Source organism: Castor canadensis, chromosome 2 (assembly GCF_047511655.1).
Source record: "Castor canadensis chromosome 2, mCasCan1.hap1v2, whole genome shotgun sequence".
Taxonomy (NCBI): domain Eukaryota; kingdom Metazoa; phylum Chordata; class Mammalia; order Rodentia; family Castoridae; genus Castor; species Castor canadensis.
The window spans coordinates 1,810,742-1,827,715 of record NC_133387.1 but is presented as its reverse complement, the minus strand read 5'-3'; the positions used below and the strand labels follow the sequence as shown (position 1 = coordinate 1,827,715).

At 39.2% G+C, this 16,974-nt stretch overlaps 1 protein-coding gene across 2 annotated transcripts in view; it reads right to left on the bottom strand.

The window, feature by feature from the left end:
- Lmbr1 (limb development membrane protein 1) overlaps positions 1-16,974 on the bottom strand; it is a 146,277-nt gene that overhangs the window by 116,472 nt on the left and 12,831 nt on the right. Inside the window, exons 2-3 of one of the 2 annotated variants that reach the window (XM_074059981.1) lie at positions 6,667-6,739; positions 4,034-4,073 (exon numbers count right to left, since the gene is read on the bottom strand). In XM_074059981.1, coding sequence (XP_073916082.1) covers positions 4,034-4,073; positions 6,667-6,739 — 113 coding nt within the window. Of the gene's footprint in view, positions 1-4,033; positions 4,074-6,666; positions 6,740-16,974 lie in introns of those variants that run through there. The other variant, XM_074059987.1, reaches the window with a different exon arrangement.

Below are 16,974 nucleotides of genomic sequence, written 5' to 3'. Positions count from 1 at the left end.
CTTTGGGCCTGAAGTAGAAGGGTGGGGTTGGTATCAACTGAGATGCAGAAGGTTGCAGTTGAGAGAAATGAGAATTCTGCCTTGGACACATGTCCACCAGGCAGGAATATCACAGAACTGTTGCTTTATGCTTTTCTCTGCAGACTACCAGGTTGTTCAGGATTGCTGTCTGCCATTCTACTCACCCTGTTCTCTCTGATCACTGTCAAGTGATATCTGCCAGGGCTCTCTACTCTGAAGTTACTCTTCTCTTTAATTAGTATTTTGTGAGAGGTTAAGTTTGAAACTAGGAAGATATCTTCTTGTCAAAAATTTGCTTACTGATTTCAATCAGTATAGACTCAAGATTGTTCTACTATATTGAGTGGATTAGGATTCATTATAATAATTATCTATTTTAACGTTCAAATTGTACCCAAAGTGGTGAGAGTCCCTGAAATGTTCTCTTTCCTTTTGATGTGCCTCCATCATTCTTTGAGCACGTACTTGCATTCTGTACAACAAGACAGTAAATTAGCCTGGGTCTTTCCCTGCCCCGTCCCTGCAATCAGCACTTAAGGAGCTCTACATCTGTTGGGAGGATCACTGCACGTGGAAATGAAGGTCTGGGTGCTAGATATACTCAGTGTTACTGAGATGCTGTGCTTCCAGTTGCTCTAGAGGAGACAGGGCTGCAGAGTGCAGAGTGCAGCATGTGCTCTGCATACACATGTGCGACAAAATCCCACATTCACTTCTGCGTGTAGTTCTGTAACTCTCTAGATGCAGAAAACCAGGAGTTCACACTCACACCTCCAATTCCAATCAAGCAACTCTGTGTGCATTTTCATTTTCTCCTTCTCCCCTGGTTGTACCTAATTGTGGTTTTTTTTTTAAATTTCTTGTTTTTTTTTTTTTTAGTATATCAAGTCTAACCCCCACAACCAGCACAAGTAATCAATTTCCTGTCCCAACCTTACACAGAACATCTTCTTGTCCAGGCTACTCTCCATTCTGGACTGCCTACTACACAGATACCCTCCTTTCCCCACTAAACTACAGCACCCCTCCCCAGGACTCCCTTGGCATGGACATCCTCCTCAGTGTGCTGTGGTACTGAGATCCTCATATAGACCCCCTATCCTTACCTTTGTGAGTGCCCTTCTCACCCTCTTGGGCTCTGACACCCCACACCAGGTCCCTCTCTAGGATGAACAGCCTCTCATCTGCTCAGGCTCACAGCCATCCTTAAAAGTAATTTCGCCAAAAAGACATTGAATTTTCATATCAACTTCTTTAATCCAAATTAAATCAAATACCTACAGATTTCGAGAATACAGCTCTCAGAAAATGTACTTTTTGGTTGTAAAGGGCAGAGGGAGTAAATTTGGAAGCATGAGTAGGTAAAAACATAGTACAGTATGAAGGCATTTTAGAAGAAGAGTCTAAAGGGCTTGAAAAGGCCAAGTGAGCTGACCATGATGGTACATGCCTATAATCCCAGACTTCAGGAGGCTGGGACAGGAGAATCTAGAGTTCAAAGCCAACCTGGGATACATAGTGAGACCCTGTCTCAAAAGAAAACAAAGAAAAAAAAAAGGCCAAGGGGAGCAGAGGAGGGTCTTAGGTGACCCTTCCGCCAGGCTCCCTGTGCCTAACTTTGTTGGGACTTCAAACCCATCTACCTTCAGGAGTAAAAAGCTGCACACAAATCACCAGGACACAGAAAGCACATCCTGGGAAAAGCCAACCCCTCCGCCATGCTGTCCAGCTGCCCTGCTGAAGCAGGTAGAGGACAAGCAGGTGCCCTTGGCAGGAACAGTGGCCACATTCTCTTAAACACACTTGTAAGGGTAAAGAAGAAGGTGTTTTGTACACGACTGATCTGTAAGTGCACTTAAGTAGGTTAATAGCCGACATGGTCTGCAGAGTCAGTGGAAAGGACAGGGACACATACTCACTTGTCCTTCCCTCTTAGCAGATCTCACATGAAAGGAACAGCTTCCTTTCATTCAGTCTGTGATTCACAGTGGCCTTCTGAAGGGAGTGGAGAAAACTTTTGTTTTTACAAGAGCAGTAATAATTTTTTTGGTGGTTCTGGGAATTAAACTCAGAGTCTTGCACATGCTAGGCAAGCAATCTACCATCTGAGCCACATCCCCAAGCATGTGTTTTGTTCTTTGTCTGTGAGATACAGTCTTGCTAACTTAGCTTGGACTGGCCTCAAAGTTGTGATCCTCCTGCCTCTGCCTCCAAAGTAGGTGGGATTACAGGCATGTACCACAACACCCAGCCAGGAGTAGTAATTTAGACAGAGAAAACAAAATGATTCACTTAAATCCTAGAATAGAACTAAGAACCACCTCCCAATCCTGTAAATTTAAAACCCATGAAACAAGAATTTCCAGTGAGAAATCCAATTTGCCTAGGGCACTTAAAATAATTTAAATTATCAAATCTAGTATGGAAGGACCCATTTAAATTCATTTTTCAGTTATGAATCAACTCAGGCCTATTCAAATCATGTATTAGCTGAAACTGCTCTATTATTGAAGTGAATGTCACAGTAAATAGAATTTATCACTTCAAGGCAAATAAGTCAGTGGCATTTAGTTTGTTCGCAATGTCGCACAGTCACTGCCTCTTTCCAGTTCCCAGACATTTCATCACAACACACAATGAATCACTCCCCTCACCCTCGGTCCGTGAAGCCTCCATCCACTTTTGAAAGGTTATCTATTATGTATAGCTCCTACAGATGCAATAATACAATATGTGACCTGTTCTGTCTCACGTCTCTTCTTGGCTTGATGTCTTCAAGGTTCATCCACTTTGCAGCATGTATTGGTATTTATTTTTATGGATGAATACTATTCCTTTGTATGTGAACATGTGTCTGTGTATGTTCAAAAGTGTAAGTACATGTAATCTTTCTCTCCCTTTTTCTCACCTTTTCTCTTCTCAGAAAAGATGTATAACCTCACCGTAATCATGAAGAAACATCAGACAAAACAAAATAACTGAGCTGTGATCTTCAAAAGCATGAAGATCAGGAAAGTCAGGGAAATACTGAAAAAGTGTTTTCATCTGCAAGAAACTAAAGGAACAGGACAACTAAAAGCACTGTGTAATTCTGGAGATGATCCTTTTATTATAATGGACATTATTGGAACAACAAGTAAATGTGAAGGGGCACTGAGTGGAACGACATCAATGCTAACTTCATTACTTTAATGCCTATATGGCAGTTACACAGGAGAGTGCACCATTTATAGGAATTACACATGAGGAAACGGAGCAACAGGCCAAAGAATTCAAGGGAAAAAAGCTCTTTGCATTCTATTTCTAATCTTTTTATAAATTTGAGATTATCTTTTTAAAAATTTAAAATGTCAATTTTTTTTTGTAGCAGTACTGGGGTTTTAAACTCAGAGCCTCACACTTGCTAGGCAGGCACTAAACCACTTGAGCCAGTCTACCAGCCCTAAAGCATCAAATGTAAAAGTCCTGGATATAAATATTCTCCCACATAGGTACATCAGTGTAATTTCATATTTTAACTGAGCAAAATCTAATAGTAATAAATCTGTTGCTTCCATCCAGTTTTATATTGCAAACAAAAACTCTACCCTATCTCACTAGTGTACATAAGGAACCTGAGGACAATTGGGCCACCTCCCTGCAGACAGCAGGTAAATGCTCACTAACCAGGAAGGGTGCCTGCTGTTTCAAGACAGTCTTCTTCGCAGACAAGTAAAACATCTGACTTTTTTCCGAACCCCAGCAATTTTCCCAAACTTAACCCCATCTCCTCATTAAATCCTCTGAAAATAAAACCTGTCATTCCTCTAATTAAGATGTTTTAATAGGGTAACACACTCTCAATTGTCCATGTCGATTTGCTTACAGGTGCTTTTCAAGGAGAGGATTAGTATTGATAAAAAACATTGGAATACTTCAATTTTTTCCATATTTCTGTCCAAAAATTTTAACTGAGTTTTCAAAATCTGACTTTAGAATTAGAAATAGAACAACTGAGGTTTAGAATACATACGAAATCCTGTTGACTATGGCATCTTCGTCTTCTTGTTCATCTGCAAAAACATTGAAGGTATTATTATTCTTTTATCTTCCAACAAAATATTTCATTAACTTATTTAAAAATATAAACTTAAACAAAATTACTGACTAGAAAACTTTCAAAGAGCACTGTGTTTACTTTAGCAAACATCCAAATTTAAGTCTCATTAAATTGCATTGAATGGTATGATTAAAGAATAGTGTGTTTTGGTTTTCAAAGGAATCCTGATTAGCTGCCATATGTAAATTTAAATTTCTCAAATATTTAGAGCATAAAGCTTAGTAGGACCACTATGAAGTGTACAGTAGAGCCTTGGTATCCACAAGTACACAGTTCCAAGGAGACCACTGGTAAGGAAAGACCACAAATAGTCAGCATGCATAGAGTTCATCGCTGTACTGCAGATGCTTGATTCATTTTTCCAGAATGTTGCCCAATTTCCACTAAAGACAGGTCACCTTTCAAGAAATCTAACATTTTTACTCTATTACTTAAAAGAGCACTACATGCTCTTTTTGGCTTGGGAGGATTATTAAACTTTTACCTTGTTTTGTGGGCACCATTTGCTTTGGGGGAGGCATGTTTTCATAAAATTTAGGGCACAGAAACACTCAGATCACACAATAATTTAAACAAAACTAACAATAACGAAGACTAAGAGCTATTCCACATCAACTGAGCTGCACAATGTGTGCGTTGCAATTTAAAATTCTGTTTTTAAAATTTCTTTGGACTTTTTTTACTTGGTCAAAACCATATGTAATAAATCCACAAATAGGCAGACTGGCTATATTCTATTATACATGTTAAGTGAAGCTGTTAATGAATGAAATTTCTGGTTGATAACAGTCAACAAAAGTTTTATTATAAAAATTTCACAATCTTATAACTTATCCACTTTTCTAGAATTTGAGTTTGCCATTACTATGGTAGTAATAGATTCTGTAAGACCATCCTAAGCTACCTTGGACTCTGTAGGATCATTCTAAGCTATATTGCCTCAATAATCAGAATTATTGTTTAAGAAAGAGGCAATAGCTTTTTTTTTTAGGTAGCAGGCAGCCTACACTCTGATGCTCACTTACCTTCCTCTCTCCCTCTCTCTCAGACCTGATAGCCTCATTTCTTTTGTCCTCCCACATAAATTTACCAGCCAAAGATAATGAATCATCACAAGAATATTGCAAAACCCTCCTAGCCCCTCCTGCTCCTCATCCACCTAATGTCCTCAAAGGCTCTCTCCTGATGTCTCTGGACTTCTGGGCACCAAATGTCTCTCTGTCAGTGGTGTGTTTGGGTCTATCCTTAATTACAGGTGGTCCAAAATAGCATTATAACCAAGGGGACCACAAAATAACAGTTACTATTAATTTTCATACTCTGTGCCCATATCTAACCAATCATCAAGTATTCAGGGATGTTTTACATAACTCCTTTTTTTCCTTCAATGCTGGGGACTGAATCCAGGGCCTTGCACTTGCTTAGCAAGCTCTCTACCACTTGAGTAACACCACCAGCCCTAGTCTTCAGGGATGTTTTAATATCTCCATATCCACTTCAGTTCTATTCCCAACACTCTCCCAACTAGGTCAGGGTCCTCCACATTCCCCACCATTCCTGGATTACCCTAAAAGTCACCCAGGTCTCAGATGTGCCTGTTCATTATCCCCAGTTTCCCTTAAGGCAATGTATTTATGTTCTTTCATCCATTCTCTTCTTCTTTCTGTACACATAATCTAGGAAGCCATACCAAAATATCTTTTAAAAGAGCTAAAATACTGCTTCACATCTTCAGCTATTCGAAGTTTTAACAGATTACACAACACAAAGAGTAGTTCAGCACTGTCACAGAGCCAATAATAGTACCAAAGTAATACGCTAAGCCAAGAACTGTTTCCTATTCCTCTCAAAAGCTTCACAGTTTTTAAATTAATAACATAGCACTGCAGGATCCTTAAACATGGAATCCTTAAGAACCACATAGTACCTACTATCAGCCCACCATCAAAAGTAGAAAATATGTGATTTCAAGAAAATAGCTGAGATTTAGCTGAAGGCAGTAAGGCAACTGCTTAGGTCCTACAAAACTCTGTGAATTAATCAGCACAAAGTTCATTAAAGAAGAGAAAAAGACATAGCAGTCCCTCTGGCTAGGTAAGAATGATGTGAAATAATAAAAGGATGCTATGGAATTGAATACCAACACTATCATGGAGACTCTGAAGTCTACATTGCTTTAGAGAAAGAAAAGACAATTCTACTAGTCAGAAAGGGGATGGAAGGTGGTGAACAGAATATTCACTCAAATCCAGTGACAAGGAATCAAATACCCTCATGAACTCTGGAATTTCCTAGACACTAAATGGCCCAGCACTATTCTTAGTTGGACATAAGAATTGTGACAAACAAGAACTTTGGTCTAAGAGAGTGAACCTAAGGGTAGTCAAATTCTCTGGAGGTTATTTTTAGTGCTCTGAGTACCAGTCAAGTGTTTACTTCAATCACCGGCATTATTTGATATGCTACTCTACTGAAGTGTATTGACACATCCCATGTCTAGACCACAGGGCATTGTGATAAGTTTTAATTAAGCTGTTTCTACTTACCTGATTTTCTCTTGTATCTTGTGATGATGAAGTAGGAAGCAATGTAGAGAATGGCAAAAAGAAGAAAACATATCTGAAACAAAACAAATTCAAGGGATCATTCATATTTTTGCCTTTCATTTTCCTAACTAATAGAAGACATATCTTTCGTGTCTATAGGAAAAAAAGGATTTAAGCCATGAAAAAGTAAAAGTTGTGGATAGTTCACTAGGAGAAAGTTTTGATAAAATACTAACTTATGTGAACTACCAAATTAGCCTCATTTAACACTACTCCAGGAAAAAAAGCAACCTAATGGATATATTTTTCTTCCCATAACTTGATCAAACACTTCTCACAATCATGTGGAACTGTGAGGAGCCAAGCCATCAGCAACAATTGTGAAAAACAAAGTCAATGAGAAATTACAACCTCTGTTAAATACTGAAACATATCAAGGCTGCACTGGCACTTGAAGAATGTGGTGGCCCCACAAACTGACACATAAATGAAACAGATTTTGTTACATAAAAATTTAACAGAAAAGAGGTATCACAATCAACATGGTTAATTAATATGCCATGTACCAAAATAAACCACAACTGAACAAAGGATTTTTAAAATGTTAAAATAAATACCATTTATATTTAATTGACAAAAAACTAATGCATACAACATGATGTTCATATTGCTGTGTGGTTCATTTAAACTAATTAACATATATTATCATTAACATAAGTACCACTTTTTGTGATGAGAACACTTAAAATCTACTCTCTTGGTGATTTGCAAATAATATTCTTTGTGGCATCGGTTGACCCACATCTCCTCACACCTCCAACACTGACCCCAAACCCTGGTACTATCATTCCACTCCCCACTTCTGTGAGTTCAACTACACAAATAAATGAGATTATGAACTATTTGTCTCACCTAACATAACATCCTCCAGGTTCACTCATGTTGTTGCAAATGACAAGATTTCATTCTTTCTAAGGCTGAATAGCATTCCCTTGTATACACATACCACATTTTCTCTACCCACTCATCCAAGTGACAGACACTCAGGAAGTTTCTGTAACTTGGCTATTGTGAACAGAGTTTGGATGTCTTTTCAGCACACTGATTTATCTCCTTTACACACACACCCAGCAGTGCAATCAGCAGATCATTCAGTAGATCCATTTTTAGTTTTTAAGGAACTTCACAGTTTTCCTTAATATCTAAACTAATTTACATTCCCACCAACAGTGTGCAAAATATTCCTTTTTCTCCACAGCCTCACCAGCACTTTTATCTTTTAGGGTTTTTTTTGTTTGTTTTTCTGTAGCACTTTGAACTCATGGCCTGGAGGCTGCTACATGCTCTACCACTTAAGCCCCTCCCAGCCCTCTTTTGTATTTTTGATAACAGCCATTCTAATAGGTGTGAGGTAGTGTCTCATTGTAGTCTTAAATTGCGTTTCTCTGATGCTCAGTGATACTGGTATTTCCATTATAACAATTGGCGTGGTATTATGTCTTTTTTGGCATGGGAGGGGGAGACTAGGGTTTGAACTCAGGGCTATCCCTCTTGAGCCACATCTCCAGTCCATTTTGTTCTGGTTATTTTGGAGCTGAAGTCTCGAGAACTATTTGCCCAGGCCAACCTCGAACTACAATCCTCCCGATCTCTGCCTCCCTACGCAAAGGGTTTATAAGTCACCAAGCGTCCAGTAGAAGGAAAAAAAATTGATGATTCTCAAATAAAATGATCCAGGCAAAGATAAATTCCAGAGAGCACTCCATATGTAGATTTCTGAAGGTGAGTTGGTGGCCACATGACTGAGAAACACTTTGAACTTAGGTAGTGGCCATTCCCTGCACAAAGACACCATATTGGAAATGGAAAGGAAGACTATGAGCAGAGTGTCAAAGTTTTCCCAATACATGTGAGAGAATAACAGAAGACAATAGTGACAGTGACCAAAGAACGAAGAGCATCCAAGTCCACCTGCTCAGAAAGCCTAAGGACCTGTTAGGAACATTGGCCAGATGAGAGAATGTTAACAATCACCACCTACTCCCCAAATCCTTTAGAGCATAGGAAAAGGGTAAAAAGGAAAATCAGGTGTTGGCAAAGGACTATACATGGAGGGGATCTTCTAAAAAGAAACAGTGGCCTATAATGAAAAGCTAAGTGGGGCTCAAAAGAGCAAGGAAAGAAGACTAACTGGGTAGTAAAACAGTACATCTTAAGGTGAAATTCAGATGGATTAGATGACAAAGGGAGTTAATATGTATGGCAGACGCTGACTGAACTTCATTAAGTCAATAGTTATTTATTCTTAAGGGAATGATAGCACAAAAAAACATCTGTGAAGGTAGAGGATATAAGGACATGTACTGAAAGCTGTTGAAAACTGGGGGGTGGGAGGGAAGGGGTCAGGAAGAACAATGGAAGAGGCCAAATTGCCTTTGAACATCGACTTAGAAATAAATAACAAAAGACAGGATTGTAAAATAGGTAATGGGGAGTGGGTATCAGTGGGAAGGGGAAGGATGAACAAAGGAGATTAAGGTGAAGGAATATGACTGATATGCTAATACAAAATAGGACAATGAAACCTCTTGTAATTGTTTTAAGTGGGATGGGAGGGGACCAAGAGGAAGAAATGGTGGGGTGATCTAAGCAATGTATAATGTGAGCCTATTTGGGATTGTAACAATGAAGCCCCCTGTACAACAAATACATCCTAATAATAAAAAAAATAGTTACTTATTCTGACTCATTAAACTCAGGCACTCTTCTAAGAACTGGAGACACAGGAGTGAACAAAGTCATCAAGTCATCGTCCTCATGGGGCTCAGTGAGAGAATCAACAATAAATAAGTAAACAGACAACAAATAATCAAATTGTAGTGTGCCCAATGATGATTAGTGCACAAAAGGAAGTGCCACCAGCAATGGGGGACATGTCTCACCAAAAAGGGGACATCAGAGGAAAGAGTTGTGGAAGACAGCCAGAGCAGACAGACACATGGGGGGCAGCATCTGAGGCAGAGACAACAGCAGTGCCAAGGTTATAAGGCAGGAAGGCTCTGGTGTGTTCAAACAATGAGTATGAATTAAGAGATGATATGGGGAAGTAATGAGAGCCAAGGTCACATAGAACTTTGTACCAAGTGTTGATTCTTATACATGGTAACTAACATGTTGGCTTCAACCCTGAGTGAGATGGGAATCCATTGCAGGATTCTGACTAGAGGGGTAATAAGATCAGACATAGTGCAAAAGCCTCACTCTAGTTGATATTTGAAAATAAGCCAAAAAAGGGCAGGAACAGAAACAGGGAGACTAGAAAAGAGTTTATTGCAATAATCCAGAAGAGAGGTCACTCGGACCTGTACAGTGGTGATGTTAAGAAGTGATCAAATTCTGGGTATGTTTTGAAAGCAGACCTGCTGGAACTTGCAAGAATAAACACAGAATTCTTGGCAAGAGAAACTGGAAACACAGAGGTGTCATTTCCCGAGTTAGTAAAGATTATAAGAGGAGTGGTTTGTGGGGGGAGAAATGAGCACTGTTGAACTGAAAAATGCATTATTCACTCAGGTGGAAAGGCTGAATGAGCAGTTACATATAAAATCTGAATTGTTTAGGGGAGGAAGGTAGATTATATGTAAAAAAATGAATAAATAAAGAATCATCAGTAGATAGTATTTAAAGTCCTATTACTAGATGAGATTCCCATTCTAGGTAATTGTGTAGCCAGAGAAGAGAAATCTGAGAACAGAGCACTAGAGCCCTTCAATGTTCAGAAGTCCACTTGATATAAGCTGACTATCAGCAGGCAGAGGCATCAAAAGTCTGGACTTCCCCAGAGCCACATGAAGGAAAAGGGAATTATCACCAGTGTCAAATACTGCTGACAGGCCAACCAAGATGAGGACTGGGGATTGACACTTGGCTTTAGTGACCTTGTCAAGAGTTGTTTTTGTGAAGTTCTGGAGGTAAAAAGCCTGCCTGAAGTGGGCTAGGAGAAGACTTGGCTATATAAAGGCAAGCAGACAGTTCTTTCAGAGTGTTATTATAAAAGAGCAAAGGGAATGTAAAAGAGAATGAGAGCGCTGGTGAAATGGCTCAATTAGTAGAGCACCTACCTACCAAGACTGAGGCTGTGAGTTCAAACCCCAGTGTGGCAAAAATAAATCAATAAAATTCCATGTTCTTAAAATAAATAAATAATTAAATAAAGAGAATGAGAAGATGCTTCTTTCCACGTCTTTATTGGTGCACTTTAATTGGACACTATTTCTATGCACCCACATAATATACTTTGATTGTGTTCACCCCTCTATTACTCAAGAAGCTTCTTTAAAAGATGAGAAAAGTTATAGAGGGAGGAATGAATAATCAGCAGAGAAAAACTAATCGATACAAGAGAAAAAAGGCATTTTGCTGAAATACTGTGAGCAACTGAAGGAATGACAGAAAAATCTATCCATAGTAAGGAAGAAGAGAAGGAAATGGAATATTTGGATCCAGTTGCAGGGAAGTCTGTAGATGCATAGTAGAAACATAGAGACGGTATTATGCGTTTTGTTGGCTTGTATTTTCTCAATGCAACAGAAGCAAGCTTATCAGATCAGATGGAGAGTGGACCAAGCAAAGATGTATGTCACATAAGAGTATATGAGAGTAGAAGTAAAGTGAGTTAAACAGCCTTGAAAGTTCCAGACAAGCCCAAACAAAACTTTCACAATTCTTATAGCCTGAGGATGCCACAAAACATGACAACTTGATTCTCAGATGCTGACATAGATGCAGCTAGATTCCCCTAGAAAAGTCAGAAGTCTGATGATTCCACAGATAGCTATGTGTCTTTCTCCTTCTCTCCTCTCTCTTTCCCTACCCTCACTTCTCTCTTCAAACTCTTCAAAAATAATAGCTTGTACTTTTATAGGCTGCCATCTCTTTGTTATTCACTTACTCTTCAACCACTAATCTGATTTCACTCTCACTGGTCACCTCAAAGGCCCCTGGCAGTAGTAAATAATGACCTAACAGCCGAATTACACTTCATAACTTTACTTGACCTCTACACAGCAATTTCTGTCAGCAATGTTCTTCTTCTCCTTATCATTCTCTTCCTGTGTCCTTCACTATCTTCCTTTTCCTGCCAGCCTTTAAGCATGTGATTCTTGGACCAAGCACCTCCTCTACTCCCATTCCACAAGCTCTTCATGGGTAGCATCATCTTCTCCCAGGATTTTAACCTTAATTTCCAGAAATTCCACAGTTTGAGAAGCACTGGTTTAGGGTAATAGCCACACACAGTGAAATGATTGCCAATGAAACCTAAGAAGATTAGGAGAAAAGTGAAACCAAGGACAAGTTGATGGGCAAGAGAGCAGAGATGTCAGTCAACTGACTTAGTTCACAGCAGAGGGGCAGATGCAGTGGAAGTACTTGATCAAGGAAATCAGAAGAACAGAAGGTTCTGACCAAAGTATGTGTTAGGATTTTTTTAACTAGGATTTAAAGGCAGGAGACAGTAATTTCAGAAATGACAGGGATTTCATGCAGAAGTAGAAGATGAGAACGCATGAAAGTTAGTGAACAAAAGGAAATCATGGAGCCAAAATGCACAGAAGCAAAACTAAAGGAAATAATTTCATTTAAGAGTAGAAGTAAAGCTACCAATTATAAAAATAAATGTTTAAGTATTTCTCACTTGGCAATAAAAAGTCCTGCTATGAAAATAAAAACATAAAAGAGGATTCCAAGATGGTGACTAGTGGGAGGAAGCAGAAAGCGTGCCTCCTAAAGTGAAATCCTGGAGAGACCCTGGAGACACACCTTGCAGGCAAGGCCACCAAGAAGAGGCAAAATTTTGACTCCTCCACACCTCCAGCCGGCTCAGAGAATCTCCACTTCACATTGAATGGAGAAACCAGGAGGGCCCCCGGGGCTGCCAGAGGCCCGCACCCAGATGGCTTGGGAAGACACAGACCACAAGGTGAGCTAAGTGGTATGCAGTACTCCCACAGACAACCCTGGGCCAGATCAGCATAGCCTCCTGGACAGACCAACCCCCACCCAGGGAAAAAAGGAGAAACTGAGTAATAAGCTATAAGAACAATAAAGACATGTAGCAAAGAGGGTGGGGGGCCCTAAGCGCTGAAGGGGGGGAGGGGAATCCCTCACAAAGCTGTAAATAAACAAGCCGGGCCTGGCCAGAGAGGGCAGGAGTAGCAGCACATGCCCAGCAACCAGGAGCGGGAAACCTTGTGAGAGCCCAGGAGGGAGGAAAACTCCACAGGAGAGCGGGGAAGGCCCACTTCCCACATGAGCTGTAAACAAACACACCAGCCTGAGAAAGCAGGTGCAGTGTCACCTCCCCCAGTGTGCTTGGAAAGGGGAAAGCTTGTAGCAGAGGCTCCTGCACAGAACTCTTAAGTAAACAAAGCCTGCAGGGCCAGGTGAGTGCTAAGCTCACCACTGAGATCTGCATAAATAAGGCCTCCAGGAACAGCAGGCTGACAGCAGCGGGCAGGCAAGCCACAGCCGCAGATACCATTCTCAGAATTGTCTCCAGACTCTTTTTTTTCTCTCTCCCTACCTTTGATGAGAAAACAACCGAACTACACCTGTATGCTGATAAACTTACTGAAATTATATTGCATTTGAACTTGGGACACTTTGTGGGGTTTTTTTTGTTTTATATTGTTTTGTTTTGTGCAGTTTTGTTCTATTTTATTTTTCTCCTTTGATGAGATAACTACAGAACAACACCTGAGACACCATCTCCAGGATTGGAGGCTGAAGGACAAACACCAAAATTATTAAGATTGAAACTTTATTGCATTTCACCTTGGAGATTTTTTTTATTTATTTATTTTTTTTTTTTTTAGTTTTTATATTTTTTTCTCATTTATTTATTTTTTATTTTTATTCTTATCTTTATTCTTTTTATTTTTTATTTTCAGTCCTCTCTCTCTTGCTTTAATGCCTTTTCAGCTTACGGTTGATTAGTACACTGTCTCTCCCTGTTTATATCTTTGAAGCTTTTTTGGTTTGTTTCTTTGTTTTGTTTTTTTTTTCTACTTGTTTATTTGTTTTTCCATTTTCTTTTAACTTCTTTGCTTTCCATCCCCTCTCACGCTTCCATTCTAAATATTACTAGTGCTATTAATAAAAGCCAGAAAATACTTAATTTCACACAGTACAGGGACAATAACAACACCAAGGGCAATGACGGGAAGATAGAAAAAAACAGGGAAACCAGTTTCCCCACAGGAAAAAATTAGTACAGGAACCAGAGAGAAATGAAGAAAACAGATTCTCAGATCCAGACTCCAACAAAATGAAGATAAACTATGCCAAAGAACCCAATGAAGCCCACAAGATTAATCTTTATTTTTACTTTTATTATTCATATGTGCATACAGGCTTGGGTCGTTTCTCCCCCCTGCCCCCACCTCCTCCCTTACCACCCACTCTGCCCCCTTCTCTCCCCCTCAACCCCTCAACACACAGCAGAAACTATTTTGCCCTTATTTCTAATTTTGTTGAAGAGAGAGTATAAGCAATAATAGGAAGGAACAAGGGTTTTTGCTGGTTGAGATAAGGATAGCTATACAGGGAGTTGACTCACATTGATTTCCTGTGCGTGGGTGTTACCTTCTAGGTTAATTCTTTTTGATCTAACCTTTTCTCTAGTTCCTGGTCCCCTTTTCCTATTGGCCTCAGTTGCTTTTAAGGTATCTGCTTTAGTTTCTCGGCATTAAGGGCAACAAATGCTAGCTATTTTTTAGGTGTCTTACCTATCCTCACCCCTCCCTTGTGTGCTCTCGCTTTTATCATGTGCTCATAGTCCAATCCCATTGTTGTGTTTGCCCTTGATCTAATATCCGCATGTGAGGGAGAACATACGATTTTTGGTCTCTTGGGCCAGGCAAACCTCACTCAGAATGATGTTCTCCAATTCCATCCATTTACCAGCCAATGATAACATTTCGTTCTTCTTCATGGCTGCATAAAATTCCATTGTGTATAGATACCACATTTTCTTAATCCATTTGTCAGTGGTGGGGCATCTTGGCTGTTTCCATAACTTGGCTATTACGAATAGTGCCGCAATAAACATGGGTGTGCAGGTGCCTCTGGAGTCACCTGTGTCACAGTCTTTTGGGTATATCCCCAAGAGTGGTATTGCTGGATCAAATGGTAGATCAATGTCTAGCTTTTTAAGTAGCCTCCAAATTTTTTTCCAGAGCCACAAGATTAATCTAAAAGAAGAAATACTACAGGTAATCAATGAGAATTTTATAGAGATGATGCTGGATATGGTCAACCAAAATGTACAGGAGACACTCAAGAAATTCCAAGACAACAAAAATAGAGAATTTGAAAAAGCACAAGAAGAAATAAAAGAAACCAGAAAAGCACTGTATAAACACCAAAGTGAAACAAAGAACACGATTAATAAAGAGATAAATGAACTCAGGATGAAAACAGACAACATTAAAGAGGAAACAAATCAGGATATGGAAAACCTCAGAAAAAAGAACGAAACAGAATTGCAAAACAAAATGGAAGGCCAATCCAGCAGAATTGAACAAACAAAAGACAGAATCTCAGAACTCGAAGATGGAATGGTAATTAAAGGAAAGACCAAAGAACTATTAGTTAAATAACTCAAGACCTGTGAAAAGAAAATGCAAGAACTCACCGACTCCATCAAAAGACCAAACTTGAGAATCATGGGCATTGAAGAAGGAGAAGAAGTGCAAGCAAAGGGAATGTGTAATATATTCAACAAAAATAATAACAGAAAATTTCCCAAATCTAGAGAAAGATATTCCCATACAGATGCAAGAGGCCTCCAGGACACCAAACAGACCAGACCAAAACAGATCTACCTCACAGCATATTATCATTAAAACAACAAATACAGACACCCAAGAAAGGATACTGAAGGCTGTAAGAGAGGAAAAAACAAACAACATACAAAGGTAAACCCATCAAAATCACAGCAGACTTCTCAACAGAAACATTAAAGGCAAGAAGAGCTTGGGGTGAGATCTTCCAGGCACTGAATGAAAATAACTTCAACCCCAGGATACTCTACCCAGAAAAACTATCATTCAAAATACATGGAGCAATAAAAGTCTTCCATGATAAGCAGAAACTAAAACAATATGTGACCACAAAGACACCACTACAAAAGATTCTTCAAGGGATTCTGCACACAGGAAATGAAACCCAACATAACCATGAAAAGACAGGCAGCACCAAACTACAGGAAAAGAAAAAGTAGAGAGTAACCTCAACTTAGCTACACACAATCAAACCTTCAAACAACTAAGAAAACTAAATGACAGGAATCACCACATACCTATCAATACTAACACTTAACGTTAACGGACTTAATTCACCCATCAAAAGGCACCGCTTGACGAAATGGATTAAAAAGGAAGATCCAACAATTTGTTGCTTACAGGAGACCCATCTCACCAACAGAAATAAGCATAGGTTTAGGATGAAAGACTGGAAGAAGATTTACCAAGCCAATGGCCCCTGAAAACAGGCAGAAGTAGCAATAGTTATCTCCGACAAAGTAGACTTCAAACCTACATTGATCAAACGACATAAAGAAGGACATGCCATACTAATAAAAGGGGAAATAGACCAAAAGGAAATAATAATTATCAACCTCTATGCACCCAATGTCAATGCACCCAATTTCATCAAAAATACCCTAAAAGACCTAAAAGCATATATTAACTCCAACACAGTGGTTGTGGGAGACTTTAACACCCCATTATCATCAATAGATAGGTCATCCAAACAAAAAAATCAATAAAGAAATCCTAGCTCTAAAATATACCATAGATCAAATGGACCTACTTGATGTCTACAGAACATTTCATCCAACTTCTACACAATATACATTCTTCTCAGCAGCCCATGGAACCTTCTCCAAAATAGATCATATCCTAGGGCACAAAGCAAGTCTCAGCAAATATGAGAAAATAGAAATTATACCGTGCATACTATCTGATCACAATGCAATAAAACTAGAACTCAACAACAAAAGTAAAGACAAAAAAAACATGCAAACAGCTGGAAACTGAATAACTCATTACTTAATGAACACTGGGTCATTGATTAAATAAAAGAGGAAACTAAAAATTTCCTGGAAGTCAATGAAAATGAAAACACAACCTACCAGACCCTATGGGACACAGCAAAGGCAGTCCTGAGAGGAAAGTTTATAGCCATGAGAGCATATATTAAAAAGAATGAAAGATCCCAAATCAATGACCTAATGATACATCTCAA